General features: G+C 38.4%; 1 protein-coding gene across 22 annotated transcripts in view; it reads left to right on the plus strand.

The window, feature by feature from the left end:
* Positions 1-23,785, plus strand: part of MIPOL1 (mirror-image polydactyly 1) — a 410,565-nt gene that overhangs the window by 299,115 nt on the left and 87,665 nt on the right. For 21 of the 22 annotated variants that reach the window (XM_028851506.2, XM_077940917.1, XM_028851505.2 and 18 more), the window contains one exon: positions 15,311-15,541. The exons of the other annotated variant lie outside the window; for it this stretch is intronic. In XM_028851506.2, the coding sequence (XP_028707339.1) occupies positions 15,311-15,541 (231 nt within the window). The remainder of the gene's footprint in view (positions 1-15,310; positions 15,542-23,785) is intronic. 22 annotated transcript variants of the gene reach the window in all.

Genomic DNA, 23,785 nt, shown 5'->3' on the forward strand with positions numbered 1-23,785 from the left:
TAAGAAAGGGCATCCTTGTCTTGTGCCAGTTTTCAAAGGGAATGCTTCCAGTTTTTGCCCATTCAGTATGATATTGGCTGTGGGTTTGTCATAAATAGCTCTTATTATTTTGAGATATGTTCCATCAATACCTAGTTTATTGAGAGTTTTTAGCATGGAGGGCTGTTGAATTTTGTCAAAGGCCTTTTCTGCATCTGATGAGATCATCATGTGGTTTTTGTCATTGGTTCTGTTTGTGTGATGGATTATGTTTATTGATTTGCGTATGTTGAACCAGCTTTGCATCCCAGGGATGAAGCTGACTTGATCGTGGTGGATGAGCTTTTTGATGTGCTGCTGGATTCGGTTTGCAAGTATTTTATTGAGGATTTTTGCATCAATGTTTATCAAGGATATCTGCCTGAAATTTTCTTTTTTTGTTTTGTTTGTCTCTGCCAGGTTTTGGTATCAGGATGATGCTGGCCTCATAAAATGAGTTAGGGAGGATTACTTCTTTTTCTGTTCTTTGCAATAGTTTCAGAAGGAATGGTACCAGCTCTTCTTTGTACCTCTGGGAGAATTTGACTGTGAGTCCATCTGGTCCTGGACTTTTTTTGGTTGATAGGCTATTAATTACTGACTCCATTTCAGAACTTTTTATTGGTCTATTCAGGGATTCTACTTCTTCCTTGTTTAGACTTGGAAAGGTGTATGTGTGCAGAAATTTATCAATTTCTTCTAGAGTTTCTAGTTTATCTGTGTAGAGGTGTTTATAGTATTCTCTGATGGTAGTTTATATTCTATGGGATCAGTGGTGATATCCCCTTTATCACTTTTTATTGCATCTATTCGATTCTTCTCTCTTTTCTTCTTTATTAGTCTGGCTAGCAGTGAATCTATTTTGTTCATCTTTTCACAAAACCAGCTCCTGGATTCATTTATTTTTTTGAAGGGCTTTTTGTGTCTCTATCTCCTTCAGTTCTGCTCTGATCTTAGTTATTTATTACCTTGTGCTAGCTTTTGAATGTGTTTGCTCTTGCTTCTCTAGTTCTTTTAATTGTGATATTAGGGTGTCAATTTTAGATCTTTCCTGCTTTGTCTTGTGGGCATTTAGTGCTATAAATTTCCATCTGCACACTGCTTTAAATGTGTCCCAGAGATTCTGGTACGTTGTGTCTTTGTTCTCATTGGTTTCAAAGAACATCTTTATTTCTGCCTTAATTTCATTATTTACCCAGTACTCATTCAGGAACAGGTTGTTCAGATTCCATGTAGTTGTGCAGTTTCCTTATCCTGAATTCTAATTTGATTTCACTGTGGTCTGAGAGACTGTTTGTTGTGATTTCCGTTCTTTTGCATTTCCTGAGGAGTGTTTCACTTCCAATTATGTGGTCAAATTTTGAATAAGCGCAATGAGGTGCTGAGAGGAATGTATATTCTGTTGATTTAGGGTGGAGAGTTCTGTAGATGTCTGTTGGGTCCACTTGGCGCACAGCTGAATTCAATTCCTGAATGTCCTTGTTAATTTTCTGTCTCGTTGATCTGTCTAATATTGACAATGGGATGTTAAAGTCTCCCACTATTATTGTGTGGGAGTCTAAGTCTCTTCATAGGTCTCTAAGAACTTGCTTTATGAATCTGGGTGCTCCTGTATTTAGTGCATATATATTTAGGACAGCCCTTCTTGTTGCATTGACAGCCCTTCTTGTTGCATTGATCACTTTACCATTTTATCATACCCTTCTTTGTCTCTTTTGATCTTTGTTGGTTTAAAGTCTGTATTATCAGAGACTAAGATTGCAACTCCTGCTTTTTGTTTGTTTGTTTGCTTTTTGTTTTTTCACTTTCCATTTGCTTGGTAAATATTCTTCCATCCCTTTATTTTTAGCCTTTGTGCATCTTTGCACGTGAGATGGGTCTCCTGAATACAGCACACTGATGGGTCTTGACTCTTTATCCAGTTTGCCAGTCTGTGTCTTAATTGGGGCATTTAGCACATTTATATTTAAGGATAATATTGTTATGTTTGAATTTGATCCTGTCATTATGATGCTAGCTGGTTATTTTGCCCATTAGTTGATGCAGTTTCTTCATAGTGTTGATGGTCTTTACAATTTGGTATGTTTTTGCAGTGGCTGGTACCAGTTTTTCCTTTCCATGTTTAGTGCTTCCTACACGAGCTCTTGTAAGGCAGGCCTGGTGATGACAAAAATCTCTCAGCATTTGCTTCTTTGTAAAGGATTTTATTTCTCCTTTGCTTATGAAACTTAGTTTGGCTGGATATGAAATTTTGGGTTGAAAATTCTTTTCTTTAGGAATGTTGAATATTGGCCCCCACTCTCTTCTGGCTTGTAGTTGTTTCTGCCAAGAGATCCGCTGTTAGTCTGATGGTCTTCCCTTTATGGGTAACCTGACCTTTCTCTCTGGCTGCCCTTAACATTTTTTCCTTCATTTCAACCCTGGTGAATCTGATGATTATCTGTCTTGGAGTTGCTCTTCTCAAGGAGTATCTTTGTGGTGTTCTCTGTATTTTTTGAATTTGAATGTTGGACTGTCTTGCTAGGTTGGGGAATTTCTCCTTGATAATATCCTGAAGAGTGTTTTCCAACTTGGTTTCATTCTCCCCATCACTTTCAGGTACACCAATCAAAAGTAGATTTGGTCTTTTCACATAGTCCCATATATCTTGGAGGCTTTGTTTGTTCCTTTTCATTCTTTTTCTCTAATCTTATCTTCACACTTTATTTCATTAAGGTGATCTTCAATCTCTCATATTCTTTCTTCTGCTTGATCAGTTTGGCTATTGATATTTGTGTATGCTTCACAAAGTTCTCGTGCTGTGTTTTTCAGCTTTATCAGGTCATTTATGTTCTTCTGTAAACTGGTTATTCTAGTTAGCAATTCCTCTAACCTTTTTTCAAGGTTCTTAGCTTCCTTGCGTTGGGTTAGAACATGCTCCTTTAGCTCAGAGGAGTCTGTTATTACCCATCTTCTACAGCCTACTTCTGTCAGTTCATCAAACTCATTCTCCATCCAGTTTTGTTCCCTTGCTGGCAAGGAGTTGTGATCCTTTGGAGAAGAGACATTCTGGATTTTGGAATTATTAGCCTTTTGTGCTGGTTTCTCCCCATCTTCATGTATTTATCTATCTTTGGTTTTTGCTGTTGGTGACCTTTGGATTGGGTCTCTGACTGGACGTCCTTTTTGTTAATGTTGATGCTATCACTTTCTGTTTGTTAGTTTTCCTGTTAACAGTCAGGCCCCTCTGCTGCAGGTGTGCTGGATTTTGCTGGATTTCCACTCCAGACCCTGTTTGCCTGGGTATCACCAGCAGAAGTTGCAGAATAGCCATAATTGCTGCCTGTTCCCTCCTCTGGAAGCTTCGTCCTAGCGGGGCACCCCCCCAGATGCCAGCCAGAGCTCTTCTGTATGAGGTGTCTGTTGGCCCCTACTTGGAGGTGTCTCCAAGTCAGGATACATAGGGGTCAGGGACCCACTTGAGGAGGCAGTCTGACCCTTAGCAGAGTTTAAATGCTGTGCTGCAAGATCTGCTGGTCTCTTCACAGCCATCAGGCCGGGACATTTAACTCTGCCATAGCTGCGCCCACAGCCGCCCCTTCCTCAGGTGCTCTGTCCCACCCAGGGAGATGGAGGTTTTATCTATAAGCTCCTGACTGGTGCTGCTGCCTTTTTTTTTTTTTTTTTTTAGAGATGCCCTGCCCAGAGAGGAGGAATCTAGAGAGGCAGTCTGGCCACAGTGGCCTTGCTGAGCTGCAGTGGGCTCCACCAAGTTCGAACTTCCCTGCCGCTTTGTTTACACTGTGAGGGTAAAACCGCCTACTCAAGCCTCAGCAGTGGTGGATGCCCCTCCTGACACCAAGCTGGTGCATCTGAGGTCGACCTCATACTGCTGTACTGGCAGTGAGAATTTCAAGCCAGTGGATCTTAACTTGCTGGGCTCTGTGGGGGTGTGACCTGCCATGCCAGACCACTTGGCTCCCTGGCTTCAGCCCCCTTTCCAGGGGAGTAAACAGTCTGTCTCACTAGCATTCCAGGTGCCACTGGGGTATGGAAAAAAACTCCTGCAGCTAGCTCGGTGTCTGCCCAAACGGCTGCCCAGTTTTGTGCTTGAAACCCAGGACCCTGGTGGCGTAGGCACCAGAGGGAATCTCCTGGTCTGCAGGTAGCGAAGACCGTGGGAAGACCGCAGTATCTGGGCCAGAATGCACAGTTATTCAGCCTCAGTCCCTCACAGCTTCCCTTGGGTAGGGAAGAAAATTTCCCAACCCCTTACACTTCCCAGGTGAGGCAATGCCCCACCCTGCTTTGGCTCACCCTCCATGGGCTGCACCCACTGTCCAATCAGTCCCAATGAGATGAACCAGGTACCTCAGTAGGAAATGCAGAAATCACCTGCCTTCTGTGTTGATCTCCCTGGGAGCTGCAGCCCACAGCTGTTCCTATTCAGCCATCTTGCCAGCAAATCCTCCATTTGTTTCTTAATTGCATCTTCTATTTCTTCCATCTCCTCAAAAGCAGAAGTCTACCTTCTATTAAGTTTGACAGTATAATTTTTTCATTTTAGTGATGCCCATTATGTATTATATGACAAAATTCAAGATAAATTTTGTTGCCTGTGAGCTATACAGTGGTATATAAACATAAGTGGCTTTGTGAGTATAATCTCCTACCACTCTGCTTCCCACATCACCAAATTTATGAAGCACACAATATACTCTTAGATAATCAGGAGCTGGCCCTACATCAATTCCAGGTGCTGTAGTATATTTAATAATTAGATATTTTTGGCTAGGTGCAATGGCTCAGGCCCGTAATCCCAGCACTTTGAGAGGCCAAGGTAAGTGGATCACTTGAGATTAGGAGTTCAAGACCAGCCTGTGCAACATAGCGAAACTCTGCCTTTACCAAAAATACAAAAATTAGCTGGGTGTAGTGGCGTGTGCCTGTAGTCCCAGCTACTCAGGAGGCTGAGGTAGTAGAATCGCTTGAACCCTGGGGGTGAAGGTTGCAGTGAGCTGAGATCATGCTGCTGCACTCCAGCCTAGGTGAAAGAGCAAGACTGTCTCAAAAAAACCTCCAAAGACTTCGATATTTTTTAATGCTTCCTTGGAATTATTTGTATAGGTTGTTACATTTCTAAGCATGAATTCAACAGATATTTAGTGACACCCAATTTGTATTGTGAAATGTAGCATCCAGAAAGCTTTTAATAAATATTAATAAATATATTGACAAGTTATCCAGTTTAAGATTCTTGAAATTTTAAGTGCAGTATTAATTGGCTTGCTTTATAATAAAGAAATTATTTTTTCTCTGAAAGTACTTTAGCAAGTTATTTTATTAAAATAAATCAACTGCAGTAACAGTGGAAGCAAATCATTGAAGTTACTAGACTGTTTGATTTGCAGATTAAGCTTCCACATCCACACTTTTATCCATTCTGAATATATTTCCCTCTATCTGTATGTCATTAAAAATTAAAGCCTATTATACTGTAGCATATGCTGATTTCCTTAAAAATAAGTGAGGAAGTCAATGATTTTCTTTTTTCAATTAAAAATAATGTTTAAGACGGGGTCTTGCTATGTTGCTCAGTCTGGTCTAGAACTCCTTGTCTCAAGCAATTCTCCTGCCTTTGCCTCCCAAAGTGCTGATATTAAAGCATGAACCACCATGCTCAGCTTCAACTATCTTCTTGAAAGGGTCTTAGCAAATTAATTGATGTAGTAAACCAGGAAATAAAAGTAGACATTATCCTTTCAGAAATGTATTCTTAGGAAAAAGCAGCACATACTTCTACATTTCATATTTGCTTAGGTTTTATTTTAATTCAGTAAAACAAGCCAAACCTGCCCATTTTTTAGACAAGAATGATTTAAGAATGTTATCAGTAAGCGAACAAAGGTTAAGAAAACTAGTTTCCTTCTCCCAATTCATGAAAAACCTGTAGGGACAGGCAGTTGTTTTTCTCAGTAAAATGTTTATAAAATTCTTGAGTATTGTGTAACATTTTGTACAAAGTTAATTAGATATAAGTAATTCCTTTTAACAATTATACAGATATGAATGCCTATTCTCTGGCAGATATTGTGCCAGTTATTTTGACACATGTAGATCACCTCATTTCGTTCTCATATGATTTCCATGATATTTTTCTCATGATTTTGGAGTTGAGGAAATTAATATTCAGTAGGTAACTTTTTTCCCCAGTGTTACTCAGAGTGAATGACAAGACTGAAATTGTTGACATAGTGGTCTGGATAATTCTCTGTTGTAGGAATCTATCCTCTGTTTACCAGCATCTCTAGCTTCTATTTACTAAATGCTAGTACCATCTCACCCTCCCCACTACCCCCACAGTTGTGACAAAAATGTCTTCAGATGTTGCAGAATGTCCTGTGAGGAACAAAATTACTCCTGGTTAAGACCTACTGATCTATATTGTCGTACCTCATCTCTAAATTTTAATCTAAAAATATATATCCAATTAAAATAAATAGCATATATACAACACACTAATGATTGAGCAATTACTGTAAAATAAATGAAGCATAAACAGAATAATAAGTGCATATTCTACGATGATGAGTAAAATGATCTCCTGTAAGGACTTGGCCAATACCTGATCATGGAGACAAGAGAGGAAGTCAGGAAAAGTAGCATCAAACTTAGTATAAATGGAAAAGTACTAATTGCAAAAAAAGGCTGAATCCATGTGTAACATTACAATTAAGAGAGAGTTCAATGAGCAGGTAGGCAGACAAGTTGAAGAGAATATAAATATCTGTAAGCAAAACAAATAAGTGGCTCATAAACCGGATAATTCCAAGTTATATTTAGCAGGGGTGGCATAGAGAGTCAGGGACCAGGAAAATAGTCAGGGCCATAGACAAAGTAATAGACCAGGGAACATCGAAACCAAGACAGAAACCACTTCAGAAGGGAAATCTATTACATGGTACTCACTGGAGTAATACACATTAAGGACATTTTCTACCTTGGCCTGCCATTGGACTTAATGTGGTGAGCAACGTAGGAGACAATGTGCAGGCATATTTGATGTGAATTAGAAATATGATCATATCAAATATTAGTGAGTAAAAATATTTTTAAAGTTTTACCTTCTACACTAAATTATAAAAGTTAAATTTATAAAGAATTATATAATTTTAAAACTGGAAGAGTGATTTTAAACTTTGCTTATCTTATTGTTGCTTTTGGTGTTTTAGACATGAAGTCCTTGCCAAGGCCTATGTCCTGAATAGTATTACCTAGGTTTTCTTCTAGGGTTTTTATGGTATTAGGTCTAACATTTCAGTCTCTAATCCATCTTGAATTAATTTTCATACAAGGAGTAAGGAAAGGATCCAGTTTCAGCTTTCTACTTATGGCTAGCCAATTTTCCAAGCACCATTTATTACATAGGGAATCCTTTCCCCATTTCTTGTTTTTCTCAGGTTTGTCAAAGATCAGATGGCTGTAGATGTGTGGTATTATTTATGAGAGCTCTGTTATGTTCCATTGTTCCATATCTCTGTTTTGCTACCACTACCATGCTGTTTTGGTTACTGTAGCCTTGTAGTACATTTTGAAGTCAGATAGCGTGATGCCTCCAGCTTTGTTCTTTTTGTTTAGGATTATCTTGGCAATGCGGGGTCTTTTATGGTTCCATATGAACTTTAAAGCACTTTTTTCCAATTCTGTGAAGAAAGTCATTGGTAGCTTAATGGGGATGGCATTGAATCTATAGATTACCTTGGGCAGTATGGCCATTTTCACAATATTGATTCTTCCTATCCATGAGCATGGTATGTTCTTCCATTTGTTTGTGTCCTCTTTGATTTCACTGAGCAGTGGTTTGTAGTTCTCCTTGAAGAGGTCCTTTACATCCCTTGTAAGTTGGATTCCTAGGTATTTTATTCTCTTTGAAGCAATTGTGAATGGAAGTTCATTCCTGATTTGGCTCTCTGTTTGTCTGTTACTGGTGTATAAGAATGCTTGTGATTTTTGCACATTGATTTTGTATACTGAGACTTTGCTGAAGTTGCTTATCAGCTTAAGGAGGTTTTGGGCTGAGATGATGGAGTTTTCTAAATATACAATCATGTCATCTGCAAACAGGGACATTTTGACTTCTTCTTTTCCTAAGTGAATACCCTTTATTTCTTTCTCTTGCCTGATTGCCCTAGCCAGAACTTCCAACACTATGTTGAACAGGAGTGGTGAGAGAGGGCATCCCTGTCTTGTGCCAGTTTTCAAAGGGAATGCTTCCAGTTTTTGCCCATTCAGTATGGTATCGGCTGTGGGTTTGTCATAAATAGCTCTTACTATTTTGAGATACGTTCCATCAATACCAAATTTATTGAGAGTTTTTAGCATGAAGGGCTGTTGAATTTTGTCAAAGGCCTTTTCTCCATCTATTGAGATAATCATGTGGTTTTTGTCTTTGGTTCTGTTTATATGCTGGATTACGTTTATTGATTTGCATATGTTGAACCAGCCTTGCATCCCAGGGATGAAGCCCACTTGATCATGGTGGATAGGCTTTTTGATGTGCTGCTGGATTCAGTTTGCCAGTATTTTACTGAGGATTTTTGCATCGATGTTCATTAGGGATATTGGTCTAAAATTCTCTTTTTTTGTTGTGTCTCTGCCAGGCTTTCATATCAGGATGATGTTGGCCTCATAAAATGAGTTAGGGAGGATTCTTTCTTTTTCTATTGATTGGAATCATTTCAGAAGGAATGGTACCACTCCTTCTTGTACCTCCGGTAGAATTCGGCTGTGAATCCATCTGGTCCTGGGCTTTTTCTGGTTGGTAGGCTATTAATTATTGCCTCAATTTCAGAGTCTGCTATTGGTCTATTCAGGGATTCAGCTTCTTCCTGGTTTAGTATTGGGAGAGTGTAAGTGTCCAGGAAATTATCCATTTCTTCTAGGTTTTCTAGTTTATTTGCATAGAGGTGTTCATAGTATTCTCTGATGGTAGTTTCTATTTCTGTGGAGTTGGTGGTGATATTCCCTTTATCATTTTTTATTGAGTCTATTTGATTCTTCTCTCTTTTCTACTTTGTTAGTCTTGCTAGCGGTCTATCTATTTTGTTGATCTTTTCAAAAAACCAGCTCCTGAATTCATTGATTTTTTTGGAGGGTTTTTTGTGTCTCTATCTCCTTCAGTTCTGCTCTGATCTTAGTTGTTTCTTGCCTTCTGCTAGCTTTTGAATGTGTTTGCTCTTGCTTCTCTAGTTCTTTTAATTGTGATGTTAGGGTGTCAATTTTAGATCTTTCCTGCTTTCTCTTGTGGGCATTTAGTGCTATAAATTTCCATCTGCACACTGCTTTAAATGTGTCCCAGAGATTCTGGTATGTTGTATCTTTGTTCTCTTTGGTTTCAAAGAACATCTTTATTTCTGCCTTCATTTTGTTATGTACCCAGTAGTCATTCAGGAGCAGGTTGTTCAATTTCCATGTAGTTGAGTGGTTTTGATTGATTTTCTTAGTCCTGAGTTCTAGTTTGATTGCACTGTGGTCTGAGAGACAGTTTGTTATAATTTCTATTCTTTTCCATTTGCTGAGGAGTGCTTTACTTCCAGCTATGTGGTCAATTTTCGAATAAGTGCAATATGGTGCTGAGAAGAATGTATATTCTGATTATTTGGGGTGGAGAGTTCTGTAGATGTCTATTAGGTCCGCTTGGTGCAGAGTTGAGTTCAATTCCTGGATATCCTTGTTAACTTTCTGTCTCGTTGATCTGTCTAATGTTGACAGTGGGGTGTTGAAGTCTCCCATTATTAATGTATGAGAGTCTAAGTCTCTTTGTAAGTCTCTAAGGACTTGCTTTATGAATCTGGGTGCTCCTGTATTGGGTGCATATATATTTAGGATAGTTAGCTCTTCCTGTTGAATTGATCCCTTTACCATTATGTAATGGCCTTCTTTGTCTCTTTTGATCTTTGATGGTTTAGAGTCTGTTTTATCAGATACTAGGATTGCAACCCCTGCTTTTTTTTGTTCTCCATTTGCTTGGTAGATCTTCCTCCATCCCTTTATTTTGAGCCTATGTGTGTCTCTGCATGTGAGATGGGTCTCCTGAATACAGCAACCTGATGGGTCTTGACTCTTTATGCAATTTGCCAGTCTATGTCTTTTAGTTGGACCATTTAGTCCATTTACATTTAAGGTTAATATTGTTATGTGTGAACTTGATCCTGTCATTATGATATTAGCTGGTTATTTTGCTCATTAGTTGATGTACTTTCTTCCTAGCATCGATGGTCTTTACATTTTGGCATGTTTTTGCAATGGCTGGTACCGGTTGTTCCTTTCCATGTTAATGCTTCCTTCAGGATCTCTTGTAGGGCAGGCCTGGTGTTGACAAAATCTCTAAGCATTTGCTTGTCTATAAAGGATTTTATTTCTCCTTCACTTATGAAACTCAGTTTGGCTGGATATAATTCTGGGTTGAAAATTCTTTTCTTTAAGAATGTTGAATATTGGCCCCCACTCTCTTCTGGCTTGGAGAGTTTCTGCTGAGAGATCTGCTGTCAGTCTGATGGGCTTTCCTTTGTGGGTAACCTGACCTTTCTCTCTGGCTGCCCTTAACATTTTTTCCTTCATTTCAACTTTGGTGAATCTGGCAATTATGTGTCTTGGAGTTGCTTTTCTCGAGGAGTATTTTTGCGGCATTCTCTGTATTTCCTGAATTTGAATGTTGGCCTGCCTTACTAGGTTGGGGAAGTTCTCCTGGATGATATCCTGAAAAGTGTTTTCCGACTTGGTTCCATTTTCCCCCTCACTTTCATGCACACCAATCAGACGTAGATTTGGTCTTTTCACATAATCCTATATTTCTTGGAGGCTTTGTTCATTTCTTTTTCCTCTAGACTTCTCTTCTCGCTTCATTTCATTCATTTGATCTTAAATCACTGATACTCTTTCTTCCAGTTTATCGAGTCGGTTACTGAAGCTTGTGCATTTGTCATGTACTTCTCGTGTCATAGTTTTTATCTCTGTCAGTTCGTTTGTGGCCTTCTCTGCATTGATTATTCTAGTTATCCATTCTTCTATTCTTTTTTCAAGATTTTTAGTTTCTTTGCGCCGGGTACGTAGTTCCTCCTTTAGCTCTGAGAAGTTTGATCAACTGAAGCCTTCTTCTCTCAACTCGTCAGAGTCATTCTCCGTCCAGCTTTGATCCATTGCTGGCGATGAGCTGTGTTCCTTTGGAGGGGGAGATGTGCTCTGATTTTTTGAATATTTTGAATTTCCAGCTTTTCTGCCCTGCTTTTTCCCCATCTTTGTGGTTTTATCTGCCTTTTGTCTTTGATACTGGTGATGAACTGATGGGGTTTTGGTGTGGGTGTCCTTTCTGTTTGTTAGTTTTCCTTCTAACAGTCAGGACCCTCAGCCGTAGGTCTGTTGGAGATTGCTTGAGGTCCACTCCAGACCCTGTTTGCCTGCGTATCAGCAGCGGAGGCTGCAGAAGATAGAATATTGCTGAACAGCGAGTGCTGCTGTCTGATTCTTGCTCTGGAAGCTTCGTCTCAGGGGTGTACCTGGCCGTGTGAGGTGTGAGTTGTCGGTCTGCACCTAGTGGGGGGATGTCTCCCAATTAGGCTACTCAGGGGTCAGGGACCCACTTGAGCAGGCAGACTGTCCACTCTCAGATCTCAGCCTCTGGGCTGGGAGATCCACTGCTCTCTTCAAAGCTGTCAGACAGGGTCATGGACATCTGCAGAGGTTTCTGCTGCTGCTTTTTTTTTTTCTTTGCTATGCCCTGTCCCCAGAGGTGGAGTCTACAGAGACAGGCAGGCCTCCTTGAGCTGCGGTGGGCTCCACCCAGTTCGAGCTTCCCGGAGGCTTTGTTTACCTACTTAAGCCTCAGCAATGGCGGGCGCCCCTCCCCCAGCTTCGCTGCTGCCTTGCAGTTAGATCTCAGACTGCTGTGCTAGCAATGAGGGAGGCTCCTTGGGTGTGGGATCCTCCTGGCCAGGTGTGGAATATAATCTGGTGTGCCGTTTGCTGAGACCCTTGGTAAAGCGCAGTATTAGGGTGGGAGTTACCCGATTTTCCAGGTGTTGTGTGTCTCAGTTTCCAAAGGGATTCCGTTCCCCCTTGCACTTCCCAAGTGAAGCCATGCCTCGCCCTGCTTCAGCTCTGGCTGGTCGGGCTGCACTCTCTGACCGGCACTGATTGTCCGGCACTCCCCAGTGAGATGAACCCAGTACCTCAGTTGAAAATGCAGAAATCACCCGTCTCATGTGTCACTCGCACTGGGAGCTGGAGGCTGGAGCTGTTCCTATTTGGCCATCTTGCTCGCACCTCCCAAAAAAGGAATATTAATAGGACTTCTCATGCAAGTTGTGACATTCAGTGAGTTAACATATAGCATTTATTTTTAGATACTGTTTTCTCTTAAAATGCAAGAAAATGCTATTGCAGGATTTTAAGTGACATTATCTACTTCCATCTTTTTAAAAAGATCATGTCCCTTGTTTGGGAAAGTCTTGGTGGTAATTAACAGGTTTCCAAGACATTTTGAATGCTAAGAAGCTTTTGAACTTGCGGGTACAATCCAAACATGTCCATCTGAGAGAAAAATCAAAATCAGGTATAAATTTGCCCCCTAAAAATTAAATGATAAAAGACTAGGAAGTGAGGAGTGATTAGGAAATTAAATCAGGATGCTCATAATTTTAATAATAGTGAGATTTTTAAAACTTAATCATTGATTCTAATTGGTTACAGTATACTGGTTACTGCTTTAGGCATGATAGACAAATGCAGAATTCCCAAACTAAGCTGTCTCACTGAGTTTTAAATTAGGCCATATACGTAAAGTTAAAATATAAGGGAATGGAGTAGGCTAAGATTTTTTAAACAGTTTACAAAAAGCATTGCCATTAAAGGAACAATGATAAATTGAACTTTATTTAAATTGAGAACTTACCTTCATCAAAAGACAGCATTAAGAGTCAGGCATTGTGGCATATGCCCATAGTCCAAGCTACTCAAGAGGCTGAGGCAGGAGGATTGTTTGAGCCCAGGAGTTCAAGGTCAGCCTGGGAAACAGTGAGACCTTGTCTCAATCAATCAATCAACATACACGTACATAAGTATATGAATAGAATGAAACATCACTGCATCCATATTAAAATAACTAAAGTTAAAAGCACTTGCCAATGTCATTCTGAGGGAGGATATAAAGCAATTGAAACTCTCATATTTTGCTGATAGGGGTATAAATTGGTACAAGTAATTTAGAAGACTATTAGCAGCATCTAAATCTAAATCAGCATCTATTATCAGTGTACTAAATCTGAAAATAATGCATACCCTTGGAGAAATTCTACTTTAGACATGAATACCTAGGTCCATCAAAAGACATGTACAAGAATATTCATAGCAACAACAGTGGAATAGTTAAATAAGTTATGGCATATGTATATAACAGAATATTTTATAGCAATAAAAAGCAATGAATGATATGCAACAGCAAGGTGAACTTCACATACCAATTGTTGAGGAAAATAAGCCAGACAAAAAGTTTAAAAATAGGCAATTTACATTTTGATAAAGGTTGGATTAGTACTTACCTTTTGGGGAGGGGAAAAATGGGAGGAAACACTAGGGGTCTTCTAGATTTCTGCGTTTGTTCCGTATTTTGTTCTTCACATTTTTTCAAGCTGAATACTTTGTATATATGCACCTTGTGTAATTTAAAATGTAGTTAACAAATCAAAATATAACTAATAATGTTTTAAGCATAAAGAACATAAGAAAGTACCTTTGTTAAGGTTTAGCTTTTAGTTTGTTTCTTTTTAATTTCTTTCTTTCTTGCGTCTTTCAAGGAGATACAGAGAGTGAGCTAAAGAAAATTGGAACTTGGAACAGACGAGATGCAGAAAGTGAGAGGACACAGAAAAAATAGGAAAACGGGCAAGAGACAGTCCTTAGGCACATAGGTTGGTAGAAAAAACTGAGAAGAAATGAAGTAGGGTTAGTTAGATTAATAACAATGTGAAAACCATGAAAAAAGATATTTTTTGCACTCCACAAATGTGGCACTACATGCCATTCTAATTTTCTAGGTAGTAGCCAATTGACCAGGGCTTAGTAACAGTCTGTATTCTTAGGAAGGAATTTGAATCCTGAAATGATTTCATCTGGTATGCTGACTGTCCTTGTTTCATGTCCATCCTAGTTCTATGGGACGCCTTCTCCAAAATAAGCATACTGTAAAGGCTTATAGGTAACTTAAACTAAAAAGGAAATGTATAATTAGTTTGAACAGTTTTAAAGAAAGTATCACACGAGGTATTAGGACAATGCCAAAGTTCACTGCCTAGCTTTTTGCAGGTTTAATAATGATATTGCTTTCCTTCACATTATCAATCTATATTATATAGTTAAGTTGTTTTACTTCAAATGTCTCCAATCGACATTTCCTTTGTATGCATATACTGAAATGATATTTAATAAAAAAGAACATCTCCTGTGTGGATTTTAAATTTCTCTTATTAAATATTTATATTTTCAAAATGTCTTTATTTAATTGAGTGAGGTGCTTGGTGCCATTTCAGAATAACCTCAGGTGGTAGGTGGTAATGACATATCAAAGATTTGACCTTTAGCATTTTAGGATTCTATTTGTCTGCATTTTCTTCTGCATTCATTTGGTCTTAATTTATATGCTATTTCTCTGTATGACTTAATGAGTAGATGTATTTGTTATAAGATTCATTAGCCAAAAATATATATATATATACACACATATATATGAATACATATTATTTCTGTGCAATCTGACCAGTGATTTTAAATTCATTTATATCTCAACTGTGACAAGTAGAAAATGCTGTGTAGAAGGCTGGTCAGTATTTGCATAAACCTCATCCATTCTCATTAAGTCTTGGAAGAATAGACCCTCAACCTCCTAAACCAATGCCCATTCTCTTCTCACTTCTTTCAGCTTATTACATTCTTATATTTGCCTAGAGATACTTTATTTTCCAGTTCTCTATTCCTTTTAAAGAAAATTGAATGTAATATTTACATTGATTTAATTAAATTAACATCTTGCAGCATCTTTTTGTATGCTTTGGTAGCATAGTCATTTGTCTCGGTTTTCAGCCTAGAAGCGGAAAAATTATCAATTTTATATGTTGTGACATAAAAATTATTTTCATTTGCTCATTTAAGTATTCATTGATTTTTAGAATTAGAGACTCTAAATGGAGGTTTTTGTTAAATAGATCATAGATCACTCAGTCTACATTACTTATCTTTAAATTATTTTTTAATATTTTCTCAGTTTACACAAATCTTTATCTCAAGAAGAAAATCTGAAGGATCAGTTTAACTATGCCCTGAGTACATATGAAGAAGCTTTAAAAAACAGAGAGAACATTGTTTCCATCACTCAACAACAAAATGAGGAACTGGCTACTCAACTGCAACAAGCTCTGACAGAGCGAGCAAATATGGAATTACAGCTTCAACATGCCATAGAGGCCTCCCAAGTAACCAATGAAAAAGTTCAAAAGTAAGTTAAATGATCTTTTAATACTTCAAACACATGAAACAAAACAAAACACTTTCTTTTGGGAACTAAACAATACGTATTTATTGATCATATTAATAGTTTAAGACAAAAGTAGAATTAACCCAGTAAACTTTTTTAGATTGGATACCAGATGCCATATTTGGGGTCAAAAAAGTCATTTTCTTGGGAACTAATGTTACCATGTAGGGCAGACCATTTTTATTTAATAACTGATCATCAGTTCATGGAGGCCATACTATTTAAATCATTTCACAGTCCCAAGTTAATAGGCAAAGTTATTAGCAAGGGGAAGAGGCAGTCAAGTTACCACCTCAACTCATTCAGCTTTTCAATAATCGTGCTTGAGTTGAGATCATCTGTGACATTGCAGTCTGAGACTTGTAGGTGCATAAAAACCAGTAGGGTGAAATTAATTTTCTTGTGTTGCTGTTCTGAAGTATTCAATACTGCTTTTCACAGTGCATAATTATATGTGTTTATTTTGAATGATCTTTGCATTTTTATTAAAATTTAAATTAAGCTGCATAATCTGTCAGTCCTTTTGACAGCTAGCAAAATGTTAACAAATAGCTTATCAGGCAAAGAAGTCACTTGTTAATTTATTGGACTTGAACATTGTAGCAGAATTTTCTGAGACACCTTTAATGTAATAGAACCACTGTAATAGAATACATAGAATACATGTAATAGAATATATTTTAACCTTCTTTATGTATTGTTAACAGCATTACAGCATTCACATAGCTAGTCACCTTCAATTTCAAAGATATACCTTTTTACTTAACAATTATTTTGTCAGTTTTACACTATGAAGCAGTGCTCACATCAAGGTTTCTTACTTCCCACTACTTCTTATTTGAAAATGTCATCTCGACCATTTCCTCAATATCCCCAAAGTTATATTTTGATTAATAGCCAAAGTTATGTAAGTCAGTAGTTTTAAAATAGACCATTTTAAAACAGTTTAGAATTTGTGCGTTTTAATCTTTACTACCAGTGTACCTTGAAACTTTTGATTTGTGTAGGTATTATATATATTTGTAAGTTTAAAGATTGGGTTTGTATTCAGTCATAAACTATATCTAGTTATTCACAATGTACATTATATTATAAGAACACGATGATGTATAGGTAGATCTCATTTCATTGTAAATCACAATCAGTAACTTTTGACAGGATCTGATTTGGCTCTGTTTGCTTAAAGTCTACATATAAATACAAATTTCAAAGGTTTCTTTATATGGAATCCTTCAATTTCTATACATGACCAAAATTCCCTAAAACAGTCATTCCCACAGACCAATTTGATTTTCAAAAAATCTTTGGATGTGTTATTAACCTTTTATTTTTTAGATCTCATCAACTATCATCATCATTTCATTAAAAAAAATTTGTTTATACACCCAAAAGTAGAAATAGCATTGTCTCAGATAATGTTTTAAATTAAATAACTTTACTGAATGGCCAAGATGACTGAATAGGAACAGCTCTAGTCTGCTGCTCCCAGCATGATCGACACAGAAGATCGGTGATTTCTGTATTTCCAACTGAGGTACCCGGTTCATCTCATTGGGACTGGTTAGACAGTGCGTGCAGCCCACGGAGGGTGAGCCAAAGCAGGGCAGGGCATCACCTCACCCAGGAAGCACAAGGGATCGGGGATTTCTTTTTCCTAGCCACAGGAAGCTATGACAGACTGTACCTGGAAAATCGGTACAGTCCCACCCAAATACTGTGCTTTTCCCACAGTCTTACCAGCCAGCAGACCAGGAGATTCTCTCCTGTGCCTGCCTTGCTGGGTCCCACACCCATGAAGCATGACTCACTTGCGAGCGTGGCAGTCTGAGATCCACCTGTGAGGCTGCAGCCTAGTGGGGGGAGGGGCATCTGGCATCTGCCATTGCTGAGGCTTCAAGGTAAACAAAGTGGCCAGGAAGCTTGAACTGGGTAGAGCCCACCGTAGCTCAGCAAGGCTTACTGCCTCTATAGACTCCATCTCTGAGGGCAGGGCATAGCTGAACAAAAGGCAGTGGACAACTTCTCCAGACTTAAATGTCCCTGTCTGACAGCTCTGAAGAGAGAAGTGGTTCTCCCAGCATGGCATTTGAGCTCTGAGAATGGACAGACTGCCTCCTCAAGTGGGTCCCTGACACCCCTGTAGTCTAACTGGGAGACACGTCCCAGTAGGGGCCAGCAGACACCTCATGCAGAAGCTTCCAGAGGAAGGATCAGGCAGCAATATTTGCTGTTCAGCAGCTTCTGCTGGTGATGCCCAGGCAAACAGGCTCTGGAGTGGACCTCCAGCAAACTACAACAGACCTGCAGCTGAGGGACCTGAATGTTAGAAGAAAAACTAAAAAACAGAAAGGAATAGCATCAACATCAACAAAAAGGACATCCACACCAAAACCTCACCTTAGGTCACGAAAATCATAGACCAAAGGTAGATAAAACCACAAAGATGAGAAGAAAACAGAGCAGAAAAGCTGAAAATTCTAAAAACCAGAGCGCCTGTCCTCCACCAAAGGATCACAGCTGCTCGCCAGAAAGGGAACAAAGCTGGATGGAGAATGAATTTGACGAGCTGACAGAAGGCGGCTTCAGAAGGTTGGTAATAACAAAATTCTCTGAGCTAAAGGAGCATGTTCAAACCCATCACAAGGAAGCTAAAAGCCTTGAAAAAAAGTTAGAAGAATGGCTAACTAGAATAAACAGTGTAGAGAAGACCTTAAAGGACCTGATGAAACTGAAAACCATGGCACGAGAACTTCATGACACACGCACTAGCTTTAGTAGGCGATTCGATCAAGAGCAAGGAAGGATATCAGTGATTGAAGATCAAATTAATTAAATAAAGTGAGATGACAAGATTAGAGAAAAGTAAAAAGAAACAAAAAAAGCCTCCAAGAAATATGGGACTATGTGAAAAGACCAAATCTACGTTTGATTGGTGTACCTGAAAGTGACAGGGAGAATAAAACTGAGTTGGAGAATACTCTTCAGGATATTATCCAGGAGAACTTCCCCAACCTAGCAAGGCATGCCAACATTCAAATTCAGGAAATATAAAGAACACCACAAAGATACTCCTTGAGAAGAACAAACCCAAGAAACATAATTGTCAAATTCACCAAGGTTGAAATGAAGGAATAAATGTTAAGGGCAGCCATGAAGGTCGGGTTACACGCAAAGGGAAGCCGACTTTCAGCTGATCTCTCAGAGGAAACCCTACAAGCCAGAAGAGAGTGGGGGCCAATATTCAACATTCTTAAGGAAAAGAATTTTCAACCCAGAATTTCATATCCAGACAAACTAAGCTTCATAAGTGAAGGAGAAATAAAATCCATTACAGACAAGGAAATGCTGTGAGATTTTGTCACCACCAGGCATGCCTTACAAGAGCTCCTGAAGGAAGCACTAAACATGGAAAGCAACAATTGGTACAAGCCACTGTAAAAACATGCCACGTTGTAAAGACCACCGATGCTATGAAGAAACTGTATCAATTAATAGGCAAATTAACCAGCTAACATCATAATGACAGGATCAAATTCACATATAACAATATTAAATGTATATAGGCTAAATGACCCAATTAAAAGACCCAGACTGGCAAATTGGATAGTCAAGACCCATCAGTGTGCTGTATTCAGGAGACCCATCTCACATGCGGAGACACAAATAGGCTCAAAATAAAGGAATGGAGGAAGATCTACCAAGCAAATGGAAAATAAAAAAAAAAACAGAGTTTGCAATCCTAGTCTCTGATAAAACAGACTTTAAACCAACAAAGATCAAAAGAGACAAAGAGGGCCATTATGTAGTGGTAAAGGGATCACTTCAACAAGAAGAGCTAACTGTCCTAAATATATATGCACCCAATACAGGAGCACCCAGATTCCTTACAGGAGCACCCAGCTTCATAAAGCAAGTCGTTAGAGACCTACAAAGAGACTTAGACTCCCACACAATGATAATGGGAGACTTTAACACCCCACTGTCAATATTAGACAGATCAATGAGAGAGGAGGTTAACAAGGATATCTAGGACTTGAACTCAGCTCAGCACCAAGCAGACCTAGTAGACATCTACAGAACTCCCCCCCCCCACAAAAAAATCAACAGAATATACATTTTCCTCAGCACCACATTGCACCTATTCTAAAATTGACCACATAATTGGAAGTAAAACACTCCTCAGCAAATGTCAAAGAACAGAAATCACAACAAACTGTCTCTCAGACCACAGTGCAATCAAATTAGAACTCAGGATTAAGAAACTCACTGAAACTGCACAACTACATGGAAACCGAACAACCTGCTTCTGAATGACTACTAGGTAAATAGCGAACTGAAGGCAGAAATAAAGATGTTCTTTGAAACCAATGAGAACAAAGACACAATGTACCAGAATCTCTGGGACACATGTAAAGCAGTGTGTAGAGGGAAATTTATAGCACTAACTGTCCACAAGACAAAGCAAGAAAGATCTAAAAGTGACACCCTAACATCACAATTAAAAGAACTAGAGAAGCAAAAGCAAACAAATACAAAAGTTAGCACAAGGTAAGAAATAACTAAGATCAGAGTAGAACTGAAGAAGATAGAGACACAAAAAACACTCCAAAAAATAAATGAATCCAGGAACTAGTGTTTTGAAAAGATCAACAAAATTGATAGAACACTAGCCAGACTAATAAAGAAGAAGAGAGGGAAGAATCAAATAGCTGCAATTAAAAATGATAAAGGGGATATCACCACTGATCCCACAAAAATACAAACTACCATCAGAGAATACTATAAACACCTCTATGCAAATAAACTAGAAAATCTAGAAAAAATGGATAAATTCCTGGACACATACACCCTCCCTAGACTAACCCAGGAGGAAGTTGATTCTCTAGATAGATCAATAACAGGCTCTGAAATTGAGGCAATAATTAATAGCCGACCACCAAAAAGAGTCCAGAACCAGACAGATTCACAGCCGAATTCTACCAGAGGTACAAAGAGGAGCTGGTACCATTCCTTCTGAAACTATTCCAGTCAATAGAAAAAGAGGGAATCCTCCCGAACTCATTTTATGAGGCCAGCATCATCGTTATACGAAAGCCAGGCAGAGACACAACAGAAAGAAAAAGAGAATTTCAGACCAATATCCCTGGTGAACATCGCTGTGAAAATCCTCAATAAAATACTGGCAAACTGAATCCAGCAGCACGTCAAAAAGCTTATCTACCACGATCAAGTCAGCTTCATCCCTGGGACACAAGGCTGGTTCAACTTATGCACATCAATAAATATAATCCATCACATAAACAGAACTAATGACAGAAACCACATGATTATCTCATTAAATGCAGAAAAGGCCTTTGGCAAAATTCAGCAGCCTTTATGCTAAAACTTCTCAATAAACTCGGTATTGATGGAACGTATCTCAAAATAATAAGAGCTATTTATGACAAACCCACAGCCAATATCATACTGAATGGGCAAAAACTGGAAGCTTTCCCTTTGAAACTGGCACAAGACAAGGATGTTCTCTCTCACCACTCCTATTCAACATAGTGTTGGAAGTTCTGGCTAGGGCAATCAGGCAAGAGAAAGAAATAAATTATATTCGATTAAGAAAAGAGGAAGTCAAATTGTCCCTGTTTGCAGATGACATGATTGTGTATTTAGAAAACCCCATTATCTCAGCCCAAAACCTCCTTAAGCTGATAAGCAACTTCAGCAAAGTCTCAGGATACAAAATCAATGTGCAAAAATCACAAGCATTCCTATGCACTAATAACAGACAGAGAGCCAAATCATGAGGGAATTCTCATTCACAATTGCTTCAAAGAGAATAAAATACCTAGGAATCCAACTGACAAGGGATGTGAAAGACCCCTTCAAAGAGAGCTACAAACCACTGCTCAATGAAATAAAAGAGGACACAGACAAATGGAAGAACATTCCATGCTCATGGATAGGAATAATCAATATCATGAAAATGGCCATGCTGCCCAAGGTAATTTATAGATTCAATGCCAATCTATCAAGCTACTAATGACTTTCTTCACAGAATTGGAAAAAACTAATGTTCATATGGAACCAAAAAAGAGCACACATAGCCAAGACAATCCTAAGCAAAAAGAGCAAAGCTGGAGACATCACACTACCTGACTTCAAACTATACTACAAGGCTACTGTAACCAAAAGAGCATGGTACTGGTACCAAAACATATATAGAGACCAATGGAACAGAACAGAGGCCTCAGAAATAACACCACACATCTACAACCATCTGATCTTTGACAAACCTGACAAAAATAAGCCATGGGGAAAGGATTCCCTATTTAATAAATGGTGCTGAGAAAACTGGCTAGCCATATATAGAAAGCTGAAACTGGATCCCTTCCTTACACCTTATACAAAAATTAATTCAAGATGAATTAAAGACTTAAATATAAGACCTAAAACCATAAAAACCCTAGGAGAAAACCTAGGCAATACTATTCAGGACACAGGTATGGGCAAAGACTTCATGACTAAAACACCAAAAGCAATGGCAACAAAAGCCAAAATTGACAAATGGGATCTAATTAAACTAAGGAGCTTCTGCACAGCAAAAGAAACTATCATCAGAGTGAACAAGCGACCTACAGAATGGGAGAAAATTTTTGCAATCTACCCATCTGACAATGGGCTAATATCCAGAATCTACGTGATTTGTTTGCACTTAAACAAATTTACAAGAAAAAAACAAACATCCATATCAAAAAGTGGGCAAAGCATATGAACAGACACTTCTCAAAAGAAGACATTTATGCAGCCAACAGACATATCAAAAAATGCTCATCATCACTGGTCATCAGAGAAATGCAAATCAAAACCACAATGAGATACCATCTCATGCCAGTTAGAATGGTAATCATTAAAAAGTCAGGAAGTAACAGATGCTGAGAGGATATGGAGAAATAGAAACGCTTTTACACTGTTGGTGGGAGTGTAAATTAGTTAACCATGATGGGAGACAGTGTGATGTTTCCTCAAGGATCTAGAACTAGAAATACCATTTGACCCAGCCATCCCATTACTGGGTATATACCCAAAGGATTATAAATCATTTTACGATAAAGACATATGCACACGTATGTTTATTGCAGAACTGTTCACAATAGGAAACACTTGGAACCAACCCAAATGTCCATCGATGACAGACTGGATTAAGAAAATGTGGCACATATACACCATGGAATACTGTGCAGCCATAAAAAAGGTTGAGTTCATGTCCTTTGCAGGGACATGAATGAAGCCGGAAACCATGATTCTCAGCAAACTATCACAAGGACAGAAAACCAAACACCATATGCTCTCACTCGTAGGAGTGAATCGAACCATGAAAACACTTGGACACAGGGTGGGGAGCATCACACACCGGGGCCTGTCAGGGACTGGGGGACTGGGCTTAATGCTCTTATCTCTTAAGATAGCATTAAGAGAAATACCTAACGTAAATGACGAGTTGATGGGTGCAGCAAACCAACATGGTACATGTATACCTATGTAACAAACCTGCATGTTGTGTATATGTACCCTAGAACCTAAAGTATAATAAAAAATAATTAATAAATAAAATAACTTTAATTCTGAAAAATTCACTCTCTCTTCCTTATTTTTTGCAATTAACCATAGACAGATCAAAACTTTTTTATGGAATGGCACTAATCCATGGATCAGAGTTTAAGCACAACTGTGTCATTTATGAGAATTAAATGTTAAAACTCTTATTCTTCTGATTTCCAACAGTAAGCACTAGATGAAGTATTATCGGATTTTCCTTTTCATATTTGATCCACTGTATTTCATATTTAATTGGGCAGAGTATATCTTCATGAGGATATTAGCCTATTTTATTGAGTTTAAGAGAAATGTTATCCTCTTAAAGGAAACCAACTTATAAGACTTTGCAAGATGGTATTCGTAGTCTCCTTAAAAATCTGAAATCAATATTATTAGCAAATAATTTTAGAAAGTTCTTTGAAAATATGTCAGTATTCCAGGGAATTTAAAATTTGAACTAAAGGAATTTCTTCACAATCAAATTTTTCTTCACAATCAAATTTCTTAAATAACTTTCCTCTTTTCCCTTCACAATCAAATTTCTTGAATAACTGATCTGTATTCACCATCTCTAATTTTTTAATTCCCATTTACTCCTCTGCTACTCAGTACAGT

The sequence above is a fragment of the Macaca mulatta genome, chromosome 7 (assembly GCF_049350105.2).
Source record: "Macaca mulatta isolate MMU2019108-1 chromosome 7, T2T-MMU8v2.0, whole genome shotgun sequence".
In the NCBI taxonomy this organism is placed as follows: Eukaryota; Metazoa; Chordata; class Mammalia; order Primates; family Cercopithecidae; genus Macaca; species Macaca mulatta.